At 33.7% G+C, this 19,842-nt stretch overlaps 1 protein-coding gene across 1 annotated transcript in view; it reads right to left on the reverse strand.

Moving 5' to 3' along the window:
* The window catches only part of TRAT1 (T cell receptor associated transmembrane adaptor 1), a 37,857-nt gene extending 23,280 nt beyond the window's left edge, over positions 1–14,577 (reverse strand). Inside the window, exons 1-2 of the mRNA XM_019742919.3 lie at positions 14,324–14,577; positions 1,905–2,015 (exon numbers count right to left, since the gene is read on the reverse strand). Coding sequence (XP_019598478.1) covers positions 1,905–2,015; positions 14,324–14,330 — 118 coding nt within the window. The 5' untranslated portion in view covers positions 14,331–14,577. The remainder of the gene's footprint in view (positions 1–1,904; positions 2,016–14,323) is intronic.
* Positions 14,578–19,842: the final 5,265 nt, after the last annotated feature.

The raw sequence follows: 19,842 nt of genomic DNA on the forward strand, positions 1-19,842 counted from the left end.
AAGCGATAAGGGCACTTCTGACATGTCTGAGGCAGTAAGGATTTGTACAATTAAAATGAAATATGTCAAGAAAAAATTTTAAAGACTGCTTTATTTTATTTTATTTTTAGTTAGGTTACTGTCTGTCAGCAGTGATCAACTAAACTCCCGAAAGGAATTAGTATGGTGGCAAAATGATATGGATGTGACAACATGAATGCCAATGAACAAACTATCAAAAATGAGGATTGGAAAACCTGCTAGTTCCCTGGCTCCACACAAAGCTCCAGAGAATTAGCACTGGAATCAATGGAAGAGTGAAGTAGTAGTTCAAGTGCTTATTTTTGTCCTGGTTTCCACCTTAAATTATTTCACCTCTATAGCTCTCAATTCACTTTTTTTTAAATTTCAGGTGAAAATATTATCTGCATTCATAAAATATTTTAATAAAAAATTAAAATGTGTGCATTTTAATCTATTATATAAAGAAAAGTGCTGGTCTTAGCTTAGTTTTTTTTTTGGTCAAAGAAGGAAACTTTTTTAGAAGATGTCTCATGATAGGTCATTCGTACATCTGACATAAACTTTATTTGAAAAATATTTGATTTGAAAGTAATTACTGAAATAATTGCTAAAGAAAAAAACGTTGCTTGCCTGGAATTTCATTTAAGGCATAGACATTATATAATAGAGATCCTAAAAGAGTGTTGGGATTCTGGCTGAGGACATTTGGTCAACAATGCAAAAGCAGCACGTGCTGGTAAAAATTGTTTTGGACAGCAGATTAGAAAAACTGAACACTTAGCCTTGATTTTGCTATTAAATAGATGTGTGACCTCAGCTCTGCCATTTCATTTTCTAGTGCTTCTCATTTTTTTCAAACCCGCATGACAATAATGACTTCTTCATATTTTATATTAGCGTTATCAACTTTTAAGAAGACACTCCTAAAGAAAATCAAGGACTTTCCCCAGAATCTGACCATTGTTCTAAATTGGCTTCCTGCAATTTTTCTTGGTCACATGTGTCTAACTTAGTTTTGCTAACTTCATTTTATTTATTTTCATCTGTTAAAAGAAAATGAGCTTATTTTTTATTTTCTGTTCTTTGATTACCACTTAAATGTCCTGCCTCCAACAGTTTGGTCGTTCTAGAATATTAAGGCCTCCTCCCCAAAATAATTGAACTTTTATTTTTCCATCCATCCATCCATCCATCCATTCATCCATCCATCCATCCATCCATCCATCCATGTATTTACAATACATGTATTGAATGACTACATTGTGTAAAGATTGTGCCAGTTGCTGGGCATTACACATCATGCATGTAAGTGTGAAATTCATACGGTTAAAACTGCTGCCCAGCTTGTTGAAGAAAAAGTTAACAGTGATAGGTCCCTTTGATCTGCCCTTGTAGACCCTGGGAGTGTATGAAAACAAGCTCATGGTTCAGTCTATTGCTTTTCCAGTTCCCTTCTGATCCCTATCCTGACAACTGAACTTTAGAGGCCCTGATTGAAGCTGAGAAGTTTGAGTAGGTTTCAGCGGAAACTTGAAGGCTGGTTTTCAATTTTCTCATCATGAATCACAGAGAACAATTATGGCTGCTCCAGAATAGACTAATTTCGTAGGTTGTTCAATTGGAGGAGGAAACATACATTTACCAGAATAATCCCTTTCTATTCTATACCCTAAGGAAGAGATGAAGCTAACATTGGGAATCTGTTTACATTTCTCATACAATTGCATTCTTAAATTAAGAGAACCCTCAAAATGAAAAAAAAAAAATGTATCAAATAGATTTTCTACAGAAAAAATATCCTGTTGGGTACCATGTTATAAAGTTGTCTTCTTCTGTAGGATTTCCAGTGATCAGTTTCCATTAAAGCAGGTGCCATATGACTATTTCACAAAATGTCTTACCTTGTCGCTTTTTTTCCACATAGTGGGAAACATTGAAGATCAGCGATATAACCAGAGCTAAAACCAGGAAGACTAGAATTGCCCAGACATAAAAATCACAGTCAGGGTTTCCTGCAAACAAAAGCAAACATACCCTTAATATAATAGTTGCTTACCTATTTGTTTTAAACTGAGTATTCCCACAATTTAAACCATTGTATTTATTCACAATGAATGACACATCCTCTGCCAAGACATTAATTAACATTGAAACCCAAAGGCTTCATACAGATTTCAAAATGGATATTGGTGAAGTCCCTGCATTCAGCATGAGCAAAAGGAAGCATTTTCCCACATTTTCAGTGTTAATGACATGGGAGACATTTTTAGTTTAGCTACTAAAATTTGACAACTGGTGACTGATTATACAAACTCCAACTCAAAATCAAGAATATCCAAATTACCCAGAGTCAGACTTTGCTATGCTTTTCTTTAATCCTCAGACTATAATCATACTTGCTCTCATTATTTACAGAAAACCACTTACTACCTTCTATTAATCCCAGTTGTATAGAATACTGTGTTGGGATAAAACAATAATTCTGGAATTATAGTACCCCAGTTTTGTTAAACTGGCCATAAGGAGCTTATCACATACTATTTGAGCTCCATGAATGGATAGTGGAGAGTTAATTATGCTTTTTTCTTCTGTGTAAAGGCCTCTTTTTTCATTCCTGAGCCATAAAGAGGGTTCTATGGGATATTATTGCCTATGAGTTGCTCGTAACTTTTATGGCAATCTTCATATTGAGAGACTACTACAATAATTAGCTTGCTTTTATATATATTCAAAATAAATTATATAATTTATTTTACACAAAAGTGTTTGTTATTTATATAATATATGAATATATGTATACATTATATATTAACCTAATTAGCCTATTTATTATATATAATATACATATTATATATTATATGTACATACATGTATATAATTAGGCTAATTATCTTAGTAGTCACATACCCATGTGAATGCTGACCCCAGAAAAGTAACTTATGATTCTATAATACTGTATATTCATATATCCAACCAGTATCAACTAGACATCTCTTCTGTGCCAGGAGCTATGCCCTATATAAGGAATCAAAGATAAAGAAAACAGAATTTTTGCCCTCAAGGAATTCTCTGTTTAGTTGGGGACATGGATGTGTGAAAACATAATTAGAAATGCAAGAAGCGCAATGTGTAAATAGCTGCAACAGAGATCGTGTTCCTTCACTGTCCCAATTCTTTCTGTGTGACTGCTCAGAATCAAAGATCATTTTAGGCCCTTTCAAAGAAATCCAAATACCTCAGGTTAAACACAAAACACAAACAGAATAGGCAAACCTTAAAAGGAGGGCAAGTAGTTTTGCTTCCCTAATCTGTCTTTAAATCATCCAATAAAGAATACTTAAACCCAAATGTTCTTTGCTCTATTTTATTTATTTTCAGTATTTCAATTTTTACATTTGAGTTGCTAATTATTTCCTTTGAATACTTGTTGACATTGTCCAACTGCCTTCAACGGTCCTGTGTTTTTTGAGTTGGTTTGATTTATTTATTGGCACAGTTTAATTTTATTTATTTATTTTTATTTTATGTATTTATATATTTATTTATTTATTAACTTTTTAAAAATTAGTTTCAGGTGCACAAAACAATGTAATAGTTAGACATTTATCATTTATATCCCTCACACAGTGACAAACCCCCGCCCCCCATCCACTAGCCCTTTAACATCGCACACGGTCATTCCATTTCCACTGTCTCTATTCCTAATGCTGTACTCCGCTTCTTTGGCATTGTTTAATTTTAAATGAGCATAGTTAGGCATATAGATAATTAAATACATAAAATGTACACATATGTATTTATGATACAGTGTACATATATATGCATATAATTTGCATATCACTTATTCATATATACATTGCTTTTGTTAGAACTAGTCTGTGGCTCTTATAACACCAGCAAATGTTTACTAATGTGTTCTATCTCCTCTTTCAATTTTTGTACCATGTTATTTAGATATTCAAGATACCATAAGCTCCTCGGAGAATAGGACAATTTCTGTCTTCCATTCTGGATTGCCAGACATATAGTACATGACTTATAAAAACTTTTCAAGAATAAATTAATAAATAGGAAAAGTTCATTGATAATGGTAGGAAAATGTGTGGTTTTCTTTTCTTTCATTTTTTTCTTTTTTATTACTAAACTTTATTGGTTTTCTTTTCTTTAAATAAATTTTTGTGTTTCTTAAAGTATAAGAGAAGACTTGAACAGTATTTTATTTTCGGCAATAGCTCTACCAATTAATTAGGTTAAAAACACTAAGGTTTGGAGGGGGCTAATTTATTCATTATGAACATAATCCCATAATTATTTATGAGAATTCCACAACATAATATTTATTAACTATTTGAAGTATACTAATAATCCTAGGTATTGTATGATACTACATATTCCTAGATTTATTTATTTGATATTTATGCTTAATTATTTACTTTAAAAACCACAATTACCTGCTGAGTATAAATTTTAAAAATTCCAGCAATAATAAAATATAAAATAACATGTAAGTTTCTCCATTAAAACATAAATGGGACACTTATATTATACTAATTCACCATTTTAAAAACCACTGTGTTGGGGGGGATATACCATTTAGTATGTTAATTTTAGTGGCTGCATAGAATTCCATAGTATTTTCTGTAATATAATTCATCTACTCATTTCTCTGAGATGGACATTCTAATTTTTAAAAATGTTTTTCTCTTACAAACAAAATGCAAGAAACTCCATTGGACAGATATTTTGTGCATATGTAGGTTATTTGTAGAAGAGGTTCCTGGGAATAGAATTGCTGTGTCAAGGAAATTTTTAAGGCAAACTTTCAGAGAGAGATTGATCCCCAACCACCGTTAATAGTAATCCTTTTCAGGTAGGTTATTTAACTAAAATTGTGGAAAATGGGCCCAGCAAGCTATCTCACTTGCTAGATGGGCCTCAGTTACTCCCTTTGTTGTCACAACACAGCAAATTTTACAGAAATATTAATTTATTTATGTTATTAAATTAACGGTTTCTATTACTAAAGACTTTTCTCCTTCTTGTGTATGTCACTTACAGTTCTAGTTCTTCCACCTTTTAAAGCAATTTGAGGGCATATACTATATTTTCTATTGGGGTATATCACAACAATCATTCCAGGTTTATTCAATCAGCCAAATCATTCTAATCATTCTAATCATTCACCCTCTACAGTCACTGTATTTGGTGACATTTAAATAAATGAACTTTAATTGTTACAAAGAAGCCCAACTTATTATACACGTCATCCATGTTCAATGTTAAAAAACAATTAGTAAACTCAGATAAGCAAAAACAAAAACATAAAAATCAGCCACAATCTTATTATCAAGAGATAATCACGGTGAACACCTTAGTTAATATACTTCCAAATTTATTATTCTCTGTGTAGAAATTGTTACAAATGGAGACATAGGAATCAATTATAGTGACTATGTTGTTATCTACTTTCCCCCCAATAACTTCATGGTGTGTTTCTTTTTCAACAAATAAAATATGCTTCCATTTCTGTTAGCTGCCCTATATTCCATTGTGCATGTTTCCCATAATTTGTTAAAACAATCCTTTATTATAAGGCATTTAAGTTGCTCTAATTTTTAGTTATATAAACAATGTTGTGATGAATACCTTTAGCTAAAACTATATACACACCTTAACATTTTTTTTAAGATAAATACTCTTAAAGATGAATTGCTGTAGCAAAGGATATACATATTTTAAAAGATTTGGATATCTTGATGCCCAAGGTTTTAAAACACAGTACTAAGCAGAGCCTTCTCAGGTCAGTATGGCCTCTTTCCTATTGGTTTAATTGGCCCTTACATTGTATTTATGGCCGTTTTGGTTAATCCACACTACATCAACTACCACTCATAATCTAGCTACTATCCTTCCACATACTGTCCCCATATACTCCCCTCCTCTGTGACTTCTGGAGAAAGTTTGTCTTCTTTCTAGAGCCTGTAACATAGGGCCTTCAGGAGAAGGTACCTGCTCCTATCTCTCACCTAAATATAGAGGGCATCACACTTTTCTTTCCTTACCAGAACTATGTTCACAAAATGTTATTTTAGGGTTTCTGCCTCTTTTAGGACTTATCTGCTATACCCACCCAACAACACACCATGCTCCAATCATTCTGAAGTACTTGTAATTTTCAGTGGATATTATACTTACCATTTCATGTCTTCATGCCTCTGCATATTTGCCCCTTTGCCTGAAATAACTTTCTCCTGACCCATCTGATGAACTCCTACTCATCCTTCAAGATTACCTTTTATTTGAAACATTAACTCAATGCTTCCTGTCCTCCCATCAAATGACCTCTGATATTTCCCTCTACATTTCAACAAATATTGACATACTCATCTATGTGTATCTCTCCTCAGTAGACTGTCAACTTTCCAAAGGACAGAAAGAATGTCATATTTATCTTCATCTTCATGCCTCATATGGGGATTAAATGAATTAAGACATATAATGAGATTTGTAGATAATGTTTCTCCTTCTTCTTTTTCTTCTTCTTCTTCTTCTTCTTCTTCTTCTTCTTCTTCTTCTTCTTCTTCTTCTTCTTATTTTACTAGTAGTAAGACTTCCACTATTATTTCTGCAACCTATTCAGCACACAGTAGGTGCTCACTAAACATTTGTCAACTAGCTAAATAAATGAAAAGAGGAGTGAAGAAAGGGAATGTAATGACCAGGGCCTATAATAGAAAAATTCTGATCAAGTATGATGTCTCCAAACATCTGCAACCCAGGAGAGACTCATTGAAGTGTCTATTACATTTGTCTCTAGTACTATTGAGAAAAGACCTACCTTCCAGTAGCTGGGAAATAGATCCTGTGCAAGAAGAGTAACTCATTAGGCCACTGTCGTTTTGGTGAAAGTACTCTTTAACAACATCCTAATTCTCTTTGTCCTGAATCTATATTTACCAAAAAACATGTGGAGAATTAGTTTGTTTCCCAGGAGACTTTATATAAGAAAGTTGGTGCTAACAGCTAGTATATGATTAGATTTACTGGGGATGGTCACGACTATAAATGAAAACTTTGTTTTCTTATTTAAAAATCAGTCTTGGGGTAGTTTAATTAGTGTCAGTGAAAGCTCTGGGAATGGAATTTAGGAAATACCACTAGTTGAGGTGAGCTGTATGAGCCCAACCACAACCCTAGGAAACATATGCTTGTAAAAAATTGAGGTGTTAATAACGTGAGTCAGCGGGGGTAGCAACAGTCTCCTCACAGACCACATAATAATTTTCAGAAGCATAAAATGGGATGTGCTTTCATTCTCTTCTTTAACTTTTACTTTAAAGACCTACTGTGCTTATCTTTACTTATAAATACACATCCTCGAACTATGAGAACAAAAAAATGGATGTTTTTCTATATGCTGGTATCACGGTTCTACCTTCATCAAAGAGTAGCCTTGTGAAATAGTTGTTCTGTCTAATTATTATTAAAGAAAGAATAATTGAAGGGGAGTTACTTAAAATTAAAACTATTGTTTTTGGCAGAGGTCCATTTATTTCAGCCTAGCAATTATATACCATAGTATAGTATAGTATAGTATAGTATAGTATAGTATAGTATAGTATAGTATAGTATAGTATAACTTATCTAAGAACACATTTCACAGCTAATTTATTACTATAATGTTGACCATTATGACTATAATGTTGCATTGCTTAAAATTAAACATTTAGTGGATATATTAATAGTTTACCTTTGGTTAAATTGGGTGACTTGTAGCCTTGTTTTAGGAATAGTCCAGTCTAGAATTATTGCATCAAATTTCTATGACATATGCCTTGGGACCTTGATCATTCACTCATACACATGATAACACAATGAAAAACTGATTTTGAAAGGAAATTTTGACCCTATCTATAAGTTTTTCCTGGCTCTACCTTTGAATGGAGATAAAAATGGGCTTCAATGACTTTCTATACTGGGACATGTCCTAGTTATGTTCCCAAGATTTCTTAAGAGAATATCAAACTTGCTTCCATCTCAGCTGATCACCTGCCCTAAAATGGCAACAGATAATTGAACTTCAAGTGGCAGTCAGAAAATAAAAGTTGAAATTCTCTGTTGCTCTTTTTGTTCTCTTCCATTTTCTACTTTTGCTATTAAGCCAAAATAGATCCCATTTTAAGAAAAAAAACCAATTGGATGAAACTTTCCATTGATTTCATTGATTATAGGGATGCTATGAATTAAAAGATATTGCTTAATACATCATTTGATGTCTCAGGTATAAAAAGCTAGGGATCTCCTCAAGAACTGACACATTTTTACTCTTATAGTCCATGTAAATATTGTCATTGGTTATCTGTCTGTATTTGTGTATCATTTGAAACACAATCTACCTTAAATCTGTAGGATTATATGATATTCATTTTTGTGAACTAATTGTATCCTTTGGTCCTTATTTTCCCTTTGTCTTGATTTATTTGGTTATCATTTATACTGTTCTGTGTATTTCGAATACCTGTCTTTCTGATGAAAGAGTAAGAGATTAAATAAATACACAGAAAATAATAAGAAGTCTTTAAAATTTATCATATTTGAGAGGACTTATAAAACCATACTTCTTCCTACTTAGTGTTTTTTATTTCTTTCCATTTCTCACAGCATCTAGTATTTAATATATACTCAATAAATAGTTGTGGTTTGGGTAAATAAAATATAGCACAGTATAAAAAAAGCATACAGTGGTACCTTGGTTTTCTAATGTAATCCATTCCGGAAGACTGTTCGAGTTCTGAAACATTAGAAAACAGCCAACAACTAGGCCTCAGGATCTTGCTCTCAGTGGAAGCCGCGTGACATGTTCGATGTCCGAGGCGTGTTCGAAAACCAAAGCATTTGCTTCTGGGTTTACGGCGATCATAAACCAAAATGTTCGTCAACAGAGATGTTTGAAAACCGAGGTACTACAAGGCAGTAAGCAGAAAGCCCTAATCCTATTTTTTTTTAAATGCACTGATTTTTAGCTGTAAATTACCCTATCGTTTGTACCCAAATTATATTTTAGTTAGAAGTTTCCCTATCATCTTTTTTAATTAAAGGAAGCACTAAACAAGTTGTATTAGTCCATTAATTGCTACAAGAAGATAATTATTCTCTCAGCTACAAAGAAACAGCTAAATCTATATCACAGGCCTTCATTTTATATAAAAGCTTTAAGGAAAGACCTATACTTTTCATGAACTATGTCAGCTATGTATGCTAAGGCAAGAACTTGGACCACACTGTATATCTCTCTAGGGCTGAGTTTTGTCATTTACTATAAGAGTAAATTGGTTTTATGTAACCAATTGGAAGTCTTTTAAAACACAGGCTAAATTCTAATGTGTGAAGTTGGGTTAGCCTGGTCTCTAGTTTTCCTCTGATGTTAGGAGCTTATCTATATTCATATCTAACGCTTTCGTTTTCTAAGACTTTTTCCTTTTCTAATGTGATCTGAGTTTTACATAGGAATATTTTCATTTAGAAGCCTTGTATTTCATGATGTTTCTGATATCATTCATAACTTTGCCAACAATAAATGCCTCCATTTTGAAAAACCAAACACAACAGACAAGAAGAGAACATATTGAATAGCTAAATAGTGAAGATTTTGAACTTGAATGGCAGATCTGTATAAATGTTCTCTCTCTCTCTCTCTCTCTCTCTCTCTCTCTCTCTCTCACACACACACACACACACACACACACACGCTATGCACTTCATATCTCCCTTATCCAGTTATTTTCCATATGCAAAATGAATATCTCCAGATCCATGTGGATATCTATTCAGTAAAGACTGTACCTCTTATAATATTGAATGCACAAAGTACTCAAAAATTGTTGCCCAAACATGGATGGACCTAGAGAACATTATGTTAAGTGAAATAAGTCAGAAAGAGAAAGACAAATACCATATGATCTCACTTATATGCGGAATCTAAAGAAAAGAATAAGTGAATGAACTAATCAGAAACAGTTTTGGAAACATGGAGGAAAAACAGAGGGTTGCTAGAGGGGTGGGGGGGGTGGGGATAAGGGGAAGGTGAGAGGTTTTGGGAACGTACAGAGGGATAGTGGATGGGGGGGAGGGGGGTTCACACAGTGTGAGGGATATAAATGATAAACGTCTAAGTTTTGCTTTGTCTTGTGCACCTGAAACTAATTAAAAAATAAATAAATAAATAAATAAATAAATAAATAAATAAATAAATAAATTGTTGCCCAACAAATGCAATCTTTGGTAGTATTATTCATTAATTATAGTTACTTTCATTTGCATAGCTTTTATCAATTTTAAAAGAACTCCCAGACAATTTGAATTTAGCTATTTACACTGTTAAAAAAGCCAAAGTCCTCAAGAAGTTATTAGAGAGGCATTGACAGCTAGGAAAACCATGGTTTAAATTTCTATCTAGCTTTCAACCACCAGGGGCTAATAGTAGTAGCTTTAATTATAAGACCTCTGACTCCCTTAAAGCCAACAGTACTTGACAGGCACTGTATTTAAAATTCAGAATTACATGTGCTCTGGAAGGAAACTCAGCTAAGCAAATGTAATGTCTTTCTTCTGGAGGGTTGGATTCTTACAGAAACCTTTTCTTAAACATTTAACAATAGAAAAGCAATAAATACAATACCTTAATTGTTTCTCCTTTAGGGAGTCTGTAATTGAGACAAGTATATGAGTTTATAGTGTAAAGTATATGGCTTCGCTTGATGGTGTCTCTTCCTTGGCTTGTAAACTCTATCAGAGCAGTGAATGTTTCTTCTTTGCATTCCACAAATGTGTATATTTATTTTAAGCACCCCAGAAAGTTCAAAGAAAACATTTTGCTGTAAGAATCCCTATGGATTCAACTTGTGAGTTTTTCTTACTGTGGTGACGCCTAGTACCGAACTAGGCACATTCTTGACTCTTTGAATGTGGCACTTTGTCACTATCCACACAGCCATCCCCGCCCCCCACTAGCCATCCTCATTACCCCATCACTAGGAGGCATTACAGTCATAGACAGGCAGGCTGGAAAGGATTCTCAAACCCAGCCCCAGGCTTTCTAACAGATAAGGTAATTGTTTTTAATGCAAAATTTGAAATCTGTCAACCTTAAATGAGTGTCTGTAATAAACAGGGTTATTTGAGAAGTGGATGGTGTATGTCAGGGAGAGGCTGTGACGGGAAGAGGGACAACAGCATTGGAATATCTATCTCAAACTGTGTGGAGAAGGGGAATAAGTATATCACTCATTAATTGTGTAACTTTCTGCAAATCACTGAACATCACTCCCTAAGCCACTTGTAAAACTAAAGTTCAGATGCCCATCTGTGTGACATCAAGGTTCCCCATTTCTAGCACATCATGATTGCTCTTAACCAATTTTTTTACTAAAAATTTTTACTAAATTTAATTGAGGAAAGCATACATATCGGAATGAGGTGGAGGATAGATTTTTAAGACAGTATGTTACGATTCCTCCATGTCACTTTTATAATTTATCTTTAATTGGGATTGGTAAACTTCAGAAATCCTATTGGGCTTGAAGTAATACCAAAATTCCTGTGTAGATGAATCTCTCTTCATCTTATTTAGCTACTTCATCTGTATCTTATTGGAGAAGCATCTTGGTAAAACCTGAACATGACAGGGGAATGTAGAAACTTTCATCCAACAAAATACTTTAATTACTATGCTTTTCTAATGGCTTAAGAAGGTCTGTTAATTTTTTCTCTCTTTTAAATGCAGGAAAGCTGAGAAAATGAAATGAAATAAAAAATGCCTAGAAAAGTGACCAATGACATTTATTATTAACTAGAAATTTGTGGACATTATTTCCCAGCTATGACCTTTAAGTGAAAATCTTTCCTGGATTGACGTTCCTTAAAATCACTGTCAAACATTATCTAAATTAAATGATGAAACATCATCTCTGGCCTATCATTAGCATAAAGATTATCTGAGTTTAAAATATAATTCATAAATTAGTCCTACCTACCTAGTTTCTAAAAGAAAGGATTTCATTGTTCTCAAAAATGTGACTGAGGCTCAAGGGAAGAGAAAACTGAGTAAAGACAATGAAAATTCTTTTTTAGAAAAATAGCAATGTAACTATATTGTGAATTATTGTTTAAACTAAATTAATGGTAGCCCAAAGGAGCTACTTTCACCACCTGACTCAGCTAATATTGATTTTATGGGAAGACAGAAACATAGTACAAATTATGATACCAGCACATTTATTGATGTAGTGACTACAAGGCATACAGGTAGGCGAAAAGGGAAGGTTTGGGTTTTTCTTTTCATACGCTGCTTTAAGTAACTAGCAATAATTTCACTTTTTTGTTGTGTTCACACATTTTCTTTTGTACTTCACTTATCTAAATGTAAAATATACTATCATCTGTCTTCTTATTTCACATTAAGTTTTTTTGTTTTTGTTGATATTGTTTCTTTTAAAATCTACGAGGCTTTCACGGCAAATACTTTACATTTTTATGTCTTTTGTGGAATTGTAGAAAGTCTTAATTGACAATGGAAGAGCTCCTGTATTATACCTGGAGGGAAAATCTAAACTACAAAATGCTATGGAGGAAATTTTACCGTATCCCTTATAAAATTAGAATTAACTAATCCTGGTAATAGTTGAATGTCATGTTCACTGCCTTCAGCCTTCCTGAGTTCCCCACTGCCATCAGCTCATGGTAATTATCTATAGTATCACTATGTCCCTTTCTTGAAGAACACTAGCAAAACTGGAACAATTGTTTTTGTTCTTTGCTAATCTATAAACCCTGGAAAAGATAGAGGTATGAAAACAATATGTCACCTTATGCTCCCTGTGTGATGAATACAATCAATTGATTTTATAATCCAGCTAACAAATAGTGGGAAGCAAATTCACAGAAATTATAATATACATCTTTACACTATAAATGGTTCATACAAATTTATATTAAAAGTACGTACTATAAGCACAATAAGTAAGCAAGATATGATCAGACAATTCAAAATGATAGAATTATAAACAGTTTAAAAATCAATGCGAAAATGTTCAACCTCATTATAGTCAAAGTAATCCACATTAAACAATGGGTTAACATGTGTGCTTTTTATTAGTAGAGATTTTTAAAAAATGAGACCAGCCTGTTAAGGAGAAACACTGTTTATGATGAGAGTAAATTGGCATCACTCTTGGAAAAACAATTTGGTAATAATGAGACTTAAAATGTTCATAACTTCTTATTCAGTAATTCCCATTCTAGAAATCTTTTTAAAGAAAATAACTCTTTTATAGAAAAAGCTATAGAGATGTTCATCTTTCTGTCATTTAAAATATAAAAAAAACCTGATACAACATAAATGTTCAGCAATAAACAAGTAACTAAGTAAATTATAATTAACCCAATAGATGTCATTTTGTGCATTCATTTACAATAATTAGGCAGAAGTTATTATAAAAAGGGAAATGGTTATGTTATAATGTTTGTGAAAAAGCTGGATTATGATTTTAGTATATGTGCTGCCGAAGCGAGCACTGGATTGTGATTTTATGTACATTATTATTTCAGTTATGAAAAACAAACCATGTAAAATGTATGGAAATAAAAGTTGAAAGAAAATACAATGTAATATGTTGTGTAATTTGTTTCTTTTCATTTATATTTCACAGTTTTCACCTTTAATAAATATGCATGTTTTCTCTTACCACAAAAAGATGTTTATTAAAGAAATAAAAAAAATACGTAGAATAAAAGAAGAATGAACTATCAACATGGAACAGACATAGCTTCAACCCTCAAAATCCATTCCATAAGTGATGGTATTTTCACTGGCTTTTGCAAAATTGTCATCTCTCTGAATGTTGACAATCAGATTGATTCCTGGGAAGATAACATAGTTCCTAAACTTTAAAGAATTACAATGTGGTTACTCCTAACCTGCTTTTAAATTAAACTAAACTGAAGCGGAATATGTGTGGTCAATGAAAATTTATTTAAATGTAACAAATACTTAAAATGGCATCATTATTAAAAAACACTTACTGAACAGTTACAACTAGGTTTATATTATAAAACACTTCCCAATTTTTTAACAGAAAATAATAATTTATACTCATTAATAGTTCAAAATGTTTTAATTATACTAAAGTTTACCTCACTTTAAAAAATAATGTGTAAATTAATTTTCTTTCTAAATCTTAAGTGTCTTTGTTGGAGAATTGGAAATTATTACGTGAAATTTTAGCCATAGGAATGGAAAAAAAGAATTTAAAATGCCACTTACCTGACATACTTCTTTTCTCAGAGAAATCCTTACGTAGCCATAAGGCAAATGCGTGGATTAAAAATGTTCCTACAAACTTTCGTTTCTATGTAATGTTGCTCTGTTATATTAGAAGCAGTGTGAAAGTAAACTTGTCTTTATCAGTACCTCGTTTTTTTTCTCTCTCTTCTGTTTCTTAAAATCCTTTGTGTGTACTTTGTTCAGTTGCAAACAGGAAATGTGGTGATGGAGGCTTCGAAAGTTTTGATCTGAAACCAGTAGGCTCTTACATTTTTGTGTAAACGTGAGAAGAAAAAAATCCCACGATCTTCCGTACTCTGCTATTTGAATTTTTATCAATACCTGAATCTAATGTAAAAATAAATAATGAAATCAAGGTATGAATTAAACAGTTTCTCCAGTCTTTCTAGAGAAAATCCAGGCATCTCCTCACAAGTGAGTTCATACGGAAATAGAGCAAAATATGTTAAACAGGAGGAAACAGTGAGAAGCCCTGAGTTGTGCTCAACTGTTGGTTGTGTTTTCTTTGAGGTGTGACAGAAGAAAGGGAATTAACACTCTTGAATGCTACTATATATCAAGTACCTTCTCTACATTATCCCAGTGGAGATTGGGTGCCTGCTTTCTTTCCCACCATACTCACTCCAGCCAATGTGAGCCCCTCTGGTCAATCTAGGCCCACTTGGCAAGTAAGCTCAGGCTCTCAATCCCCATCCCAGAATCTCAATAATCAGGAGTTTTTAAATGTTAGTGTGCAAAAGTATGTTATGCAGCACTAATTTACCAGGCATATTCCCAAGCCTTTGGGAACCGCAGTATTTGAAGTAGAGCCCAGGAATCTGCATTTTCACAAGCACCGTCCTGGTTATTTTAATACAATTCTGTGAGTACATATATATATATATATATATATATATATATATATATATATATATGTATATGTATATATATATGTATATATATACATATATATACATATATATGTATATATATATCAATTGTAGTGTTTTATTTTTAACATTAGCCAGATAAAGATTGTCTCTGTAGTATCTACATATATGGTTTGCATGTGTTTCTGTGTATGTATATCTGTTACATATTGTGTGCCTGTGCATATTTGCTTTTGTAGCCCACCAACTTTTTTTAATTATAGAAGAATGACAAAACTGAATCCAGATTATTACAAAAGGAAACGTAATTAAAATTTAAGGGAAATTTTAAAATGAGACTTTTGATGCACAGACGCAGAGCAAAGATATTAGATGGCTTACAGGATAGTTTACTCTAGCTAATTTCTCTAAAATTCTTGAGGGCAGGGAGAGTTTTCATCTTATCCATCATTAAAATTCCAGCTTCTGGAATAATGCCTGGCACACTATAAGTCTCAATAAGCAGTCTCACAATGATTGAATAAATAATAGAATGTTTATCTTCTGCTTTATCCTTGCTTCATTACAGAAAACAACTCCCAGTAACCAAAATGCAGGGCTTCTTTACTCTTCAGACAGAGTTAACTAAACACTAACAGATTTTTCTACTTCAATCACTTTCCCCAAAAAATATTTCTTGTGAGTCATTGAATCAGGATCTGTAAAACTGAAAAGAGACCATGGAGATTTCCTAGTCTAATCTTCTAAAAAAGCATCTTCAAAATATGTTCTATAGAACGCCAGGTCTTTAAGAAACTCTCTGAAAACAAATTTCCTTCAACAAATATAATTGGGAAAACGATTATTTTGACTTTTGTGGACATAAATATATTAAAGGCTTAGGTAAGTCTTACAAAAGAAAACCCAGAATAACCATTTTAATGGAGATTTTTCTAAAGCTGTTTGGCCAGAGAACTTTTTGTTCAGCTGCCAGCCATTAGCAGGGTAGCAGGTTGTGTGAAGCAGACCTAGATGCCCACAGACTAAGAGCTCACGGGAACAGAAGTCTCAGGGACCTGTAGGGAGCAAAGCACAACAAAGAATCAGTAGGATCCATCCAAGAATTAAGTATAACACAGGAATGGGGATTGCTGAAACACTGAATCCCAGACTTCAGGTAGTTTTGAACACCTGAGACATCATCAGTTCAAGAAGAGAGGGCCCAGCTGTGGGGCAGCCTGGAAGAGTTGAGCTTTGGTCCTGAAATAGGCTAACTGGCAAGGAGGATGGGAGTCCCAGGCTCAAAAGGGAATGCATTGATTACCAAAGTGGGAGCTTGGAACATAGGCACAGCAGATGGCCATTTATATTAACTGAGACATACAGAGGACATGGGAGAGAAAAGGGGTATCGGAATTGGAAATTTAGGGGCAAGCACCCCCTTGTTAGAACAATAACAGCGCATAGGATGGAAAAAAGAAGGAATGAGGATACCCCCACCCTAGCTGTTCCATAAAGCACAAATCCAGAAACAATAAGGGTATTAAGTAGCTGGCTTTGGATGTAGGGAAGGTCAGACTTGCTAAGAAGGATGCAGGTAAAAATGCAGGAATTCTGTGGTTAGCCCAGGAGGTAGGTATACCTCTCAGGACAGCCCAACAGGGACAGAGACTCAAACTAAACCCATCAGTTGCGATAGTGCCCGAAGCTGCCTAAGTGCTTCCCTTTTACTTCCCTTATAAAGTCTGCGATCTTGTACATACAAATCTGCAGAGACTTGGGGAAGGCAAGAGCAAAGGAGACAGGCAGAGACCAAGAAAGGATATATCTTCCCTCTGCAGGTCAATAAGGCAGCCTGTGGTCCACATTGAGTGATTATCTAATGGCTTAAAAGAATTAATGAACACGGTACATGATTGGTATCTCCAAAGCAGTAAAACTTAGGCTGATAAATCCAAACTACTTCACAATTTCCAATTATTATAATATTTTTGTGCATTAGATAGTTTCACAGATGTTTGAAATTTTCCAGGAAAAAAAATGATAACTTTTCATTAAATATAGATGGCTGAGCACATGGAGACGTTATCAGAATACAAAAAAGTCTATGAATATATGTTTGTGATGAAATACATTAGCGAGTGCATTCAGAGATTTGAATAATGGCTCCATGAACCGTGTTCAAATGATAAATAAACATGAGGCTTCTGTGGTACGTTTTAATGATATGGGTTATCAAAATGAAGTTTGGAAGATGGCTAGACGAAGCAGAACTGTACTGACAAACTGGAAGCGGTTAAAAATGCTGTAGGATATTTTGGGAGAAGTTATGTCGTTTTAATGGGCACCTGTCAAGAAATGGGAATTTTAAGGCCAACAAAATTGAGGTTTTGTTGCCAGAAGAAAATGAAAAATATATCAGAATGACAGCTGCCATTCACAGCTTCACATGCAGAAAAATGGGTCATAGAGTATAAAAAGAGGTCCAGTTTTCAAATCCCCTATATTATGGTCATCTATTATTTTTATAATTAATCTATATCACTATAGTGAACTTATTTATATCTCTGTGTATATCTATATCTATGTATATAGATATATAGATGTACACACACTCAAACGTATATATTACACACACACACACACACACAACACACACACACACAACACACACACACACATACATATTTTCTGTTTTTTTTAAATCCAAGGGGCTCCAAACTGTAAAGAGTAGTTATTAGCAAGTGATTACCTGGGACTTTGACTTTACATTTTATATACTTATCTATTGTTTAAATTATTTACAATAACATGCATGACTTTTATAGATGGAACAAAAGATCTTTCTTTATTTTAAAGGCTCTTTAGAATACTTTTGTTTTACAGAAACAGGGTCTATCTGAGTGACTTTTCTTTCTTCTGTTGAATCATTCTTTAGTAAGCCTGAAGCTAGTACAAAACAAACAACTTTATAAAAGACAGAAGGAGGGCCCCTGTGCTTCCAATTATACTGTTAAAAGGTAAAATTATTCAAAATTAATTATGGTATTACAATTGCATCTGGTTAGACTATTTTGATGATTCATATTTTCGTTGTGTTTACAGTATAAGACCCCACAGAAAACATAATTATTCAGATGGAAAAGTTAAAACCAGTAGAACAATGCATGGATTTGGTATAAGATTTAGAGATCTTTTTATTACACGTATAGCCTTACAGAATCAGAATTCCTAAAAAATCAACACTAAAATAATAGAGTAGATCATAAAAATTCAAAAACACGAGAGAGAAATGGCTCATAGCAGGTACAGTCTATTTCCCTACGCATGAAAGACTTAAGCATCCAAATTTCCTAGAAGAGAATTGGCCCATTACACAGATTTCTGTGTGATGTCCTAGAGGGAGTGTTATTATTAGCAAAGTCAAAGAATTCTGAGAAATTGTGTTATTTGAAACACAACTGGCGTAAACAAAGTAAAACCAATATATTTACTTTAGGACTATTCATAACTTTAGTGAACTGATATGCAATTTCTTTTCTCAAGAGAAGGATGTGTTATACAGTATTTCCAAAAATTCTTGTATAAGAGAAACATAGCTTCATTTTTAAAAAAGCATTTTGCAGGACTTCTGTTTAGGAACCACTGAATCAAACCAATTTTTCTTCCTGTTGAACTGGCTCTTTTCTCCTACCACATTCAGGGCCTGACTTACTTGAGGGACACCACAGATAATATTAACTTTACCACTTATGTATGAATTTCCATCTTCTTTAGAGATGTGTTGCTTGAGATTATAATGTCCCAGGACAGGTACCACAGTCAGCATCCTCAGAATAGCTTACACAGTGATACTAATTCTAGCGAATTGTCCATCAAATAAGACATACAGTAGATTAAGAGATTTGGGGCCAAGACATTTCTAGAAGAAGGAAACTCTAATTGAAGAACTCTAGGAACATAGAGTGGGAACAAGAACACCAAGAAGTGAGGCAACCATTAGGGTCCTGGCTAGAATCAGATGCAACATTCAACAGGGGTAGTTGAGTGAGTTTAATGAGGGACTATTTACAGAGGTTCAGGCAGAACTAACGGGAAGAACAGGGATAATGATGCACTTTCAGGTTAAGAGCAGAGAAAGCCCATGACAACTCCTAGGCTTGAAAGTAGCAGAGGAGCATCAGTTACTGGAACCCAGTGAGATAAATAGCTATAAAAAAGGGCTGTCTGACAGGAACTATGGACTTCAGTTTAAGAAACAAAAAACAGAAAAAAAAAAGAAACAAAAAACAAAAACCTCTCAGCCAGTTATGACCAGGCAAGGAGAGAGTTGTGGGGAAAACATCCCAGTTTTCTCTGCCTTACAATTCTCCCACCCATTTTCCTCAATGGTCAAACTCACTGAAGTCAGAAAGAAAGGCAACTCTCATGCTGCAGTCCAGCCTCACATGGATCAAAGAGGGGTGAAGAACAGACTGGATCTGGAGTGATAAATATGTGAGTAAGGGGTGCTGAGAATGAACTTAATTTTGAAAGGTACTGTCTGTCCAGCCAGACATGGACTTCATAATTTTTTAAGTATACTTATTCTCCAGAGTATAGAAGAGTAAATAAGAGCAATTAGCTTTGAGATTTTTAACTAGATTCATC

Source organism: Rhinolophus sinicus, chromosome 17 (assembly GCF_057876585.1).
Source record: "Rhinolophus sinicus isolate RSI-liver-muscle chromosome 17, RSI-T2T, whole genome shotgun sequence".
NCBI classification, from domain to species: Eukaryota; Metazoa; Chordata; class Mammalia; order Chiroptera; family Rhinolophidae; genus Rhinolophus; species Rhinolophus sinicus.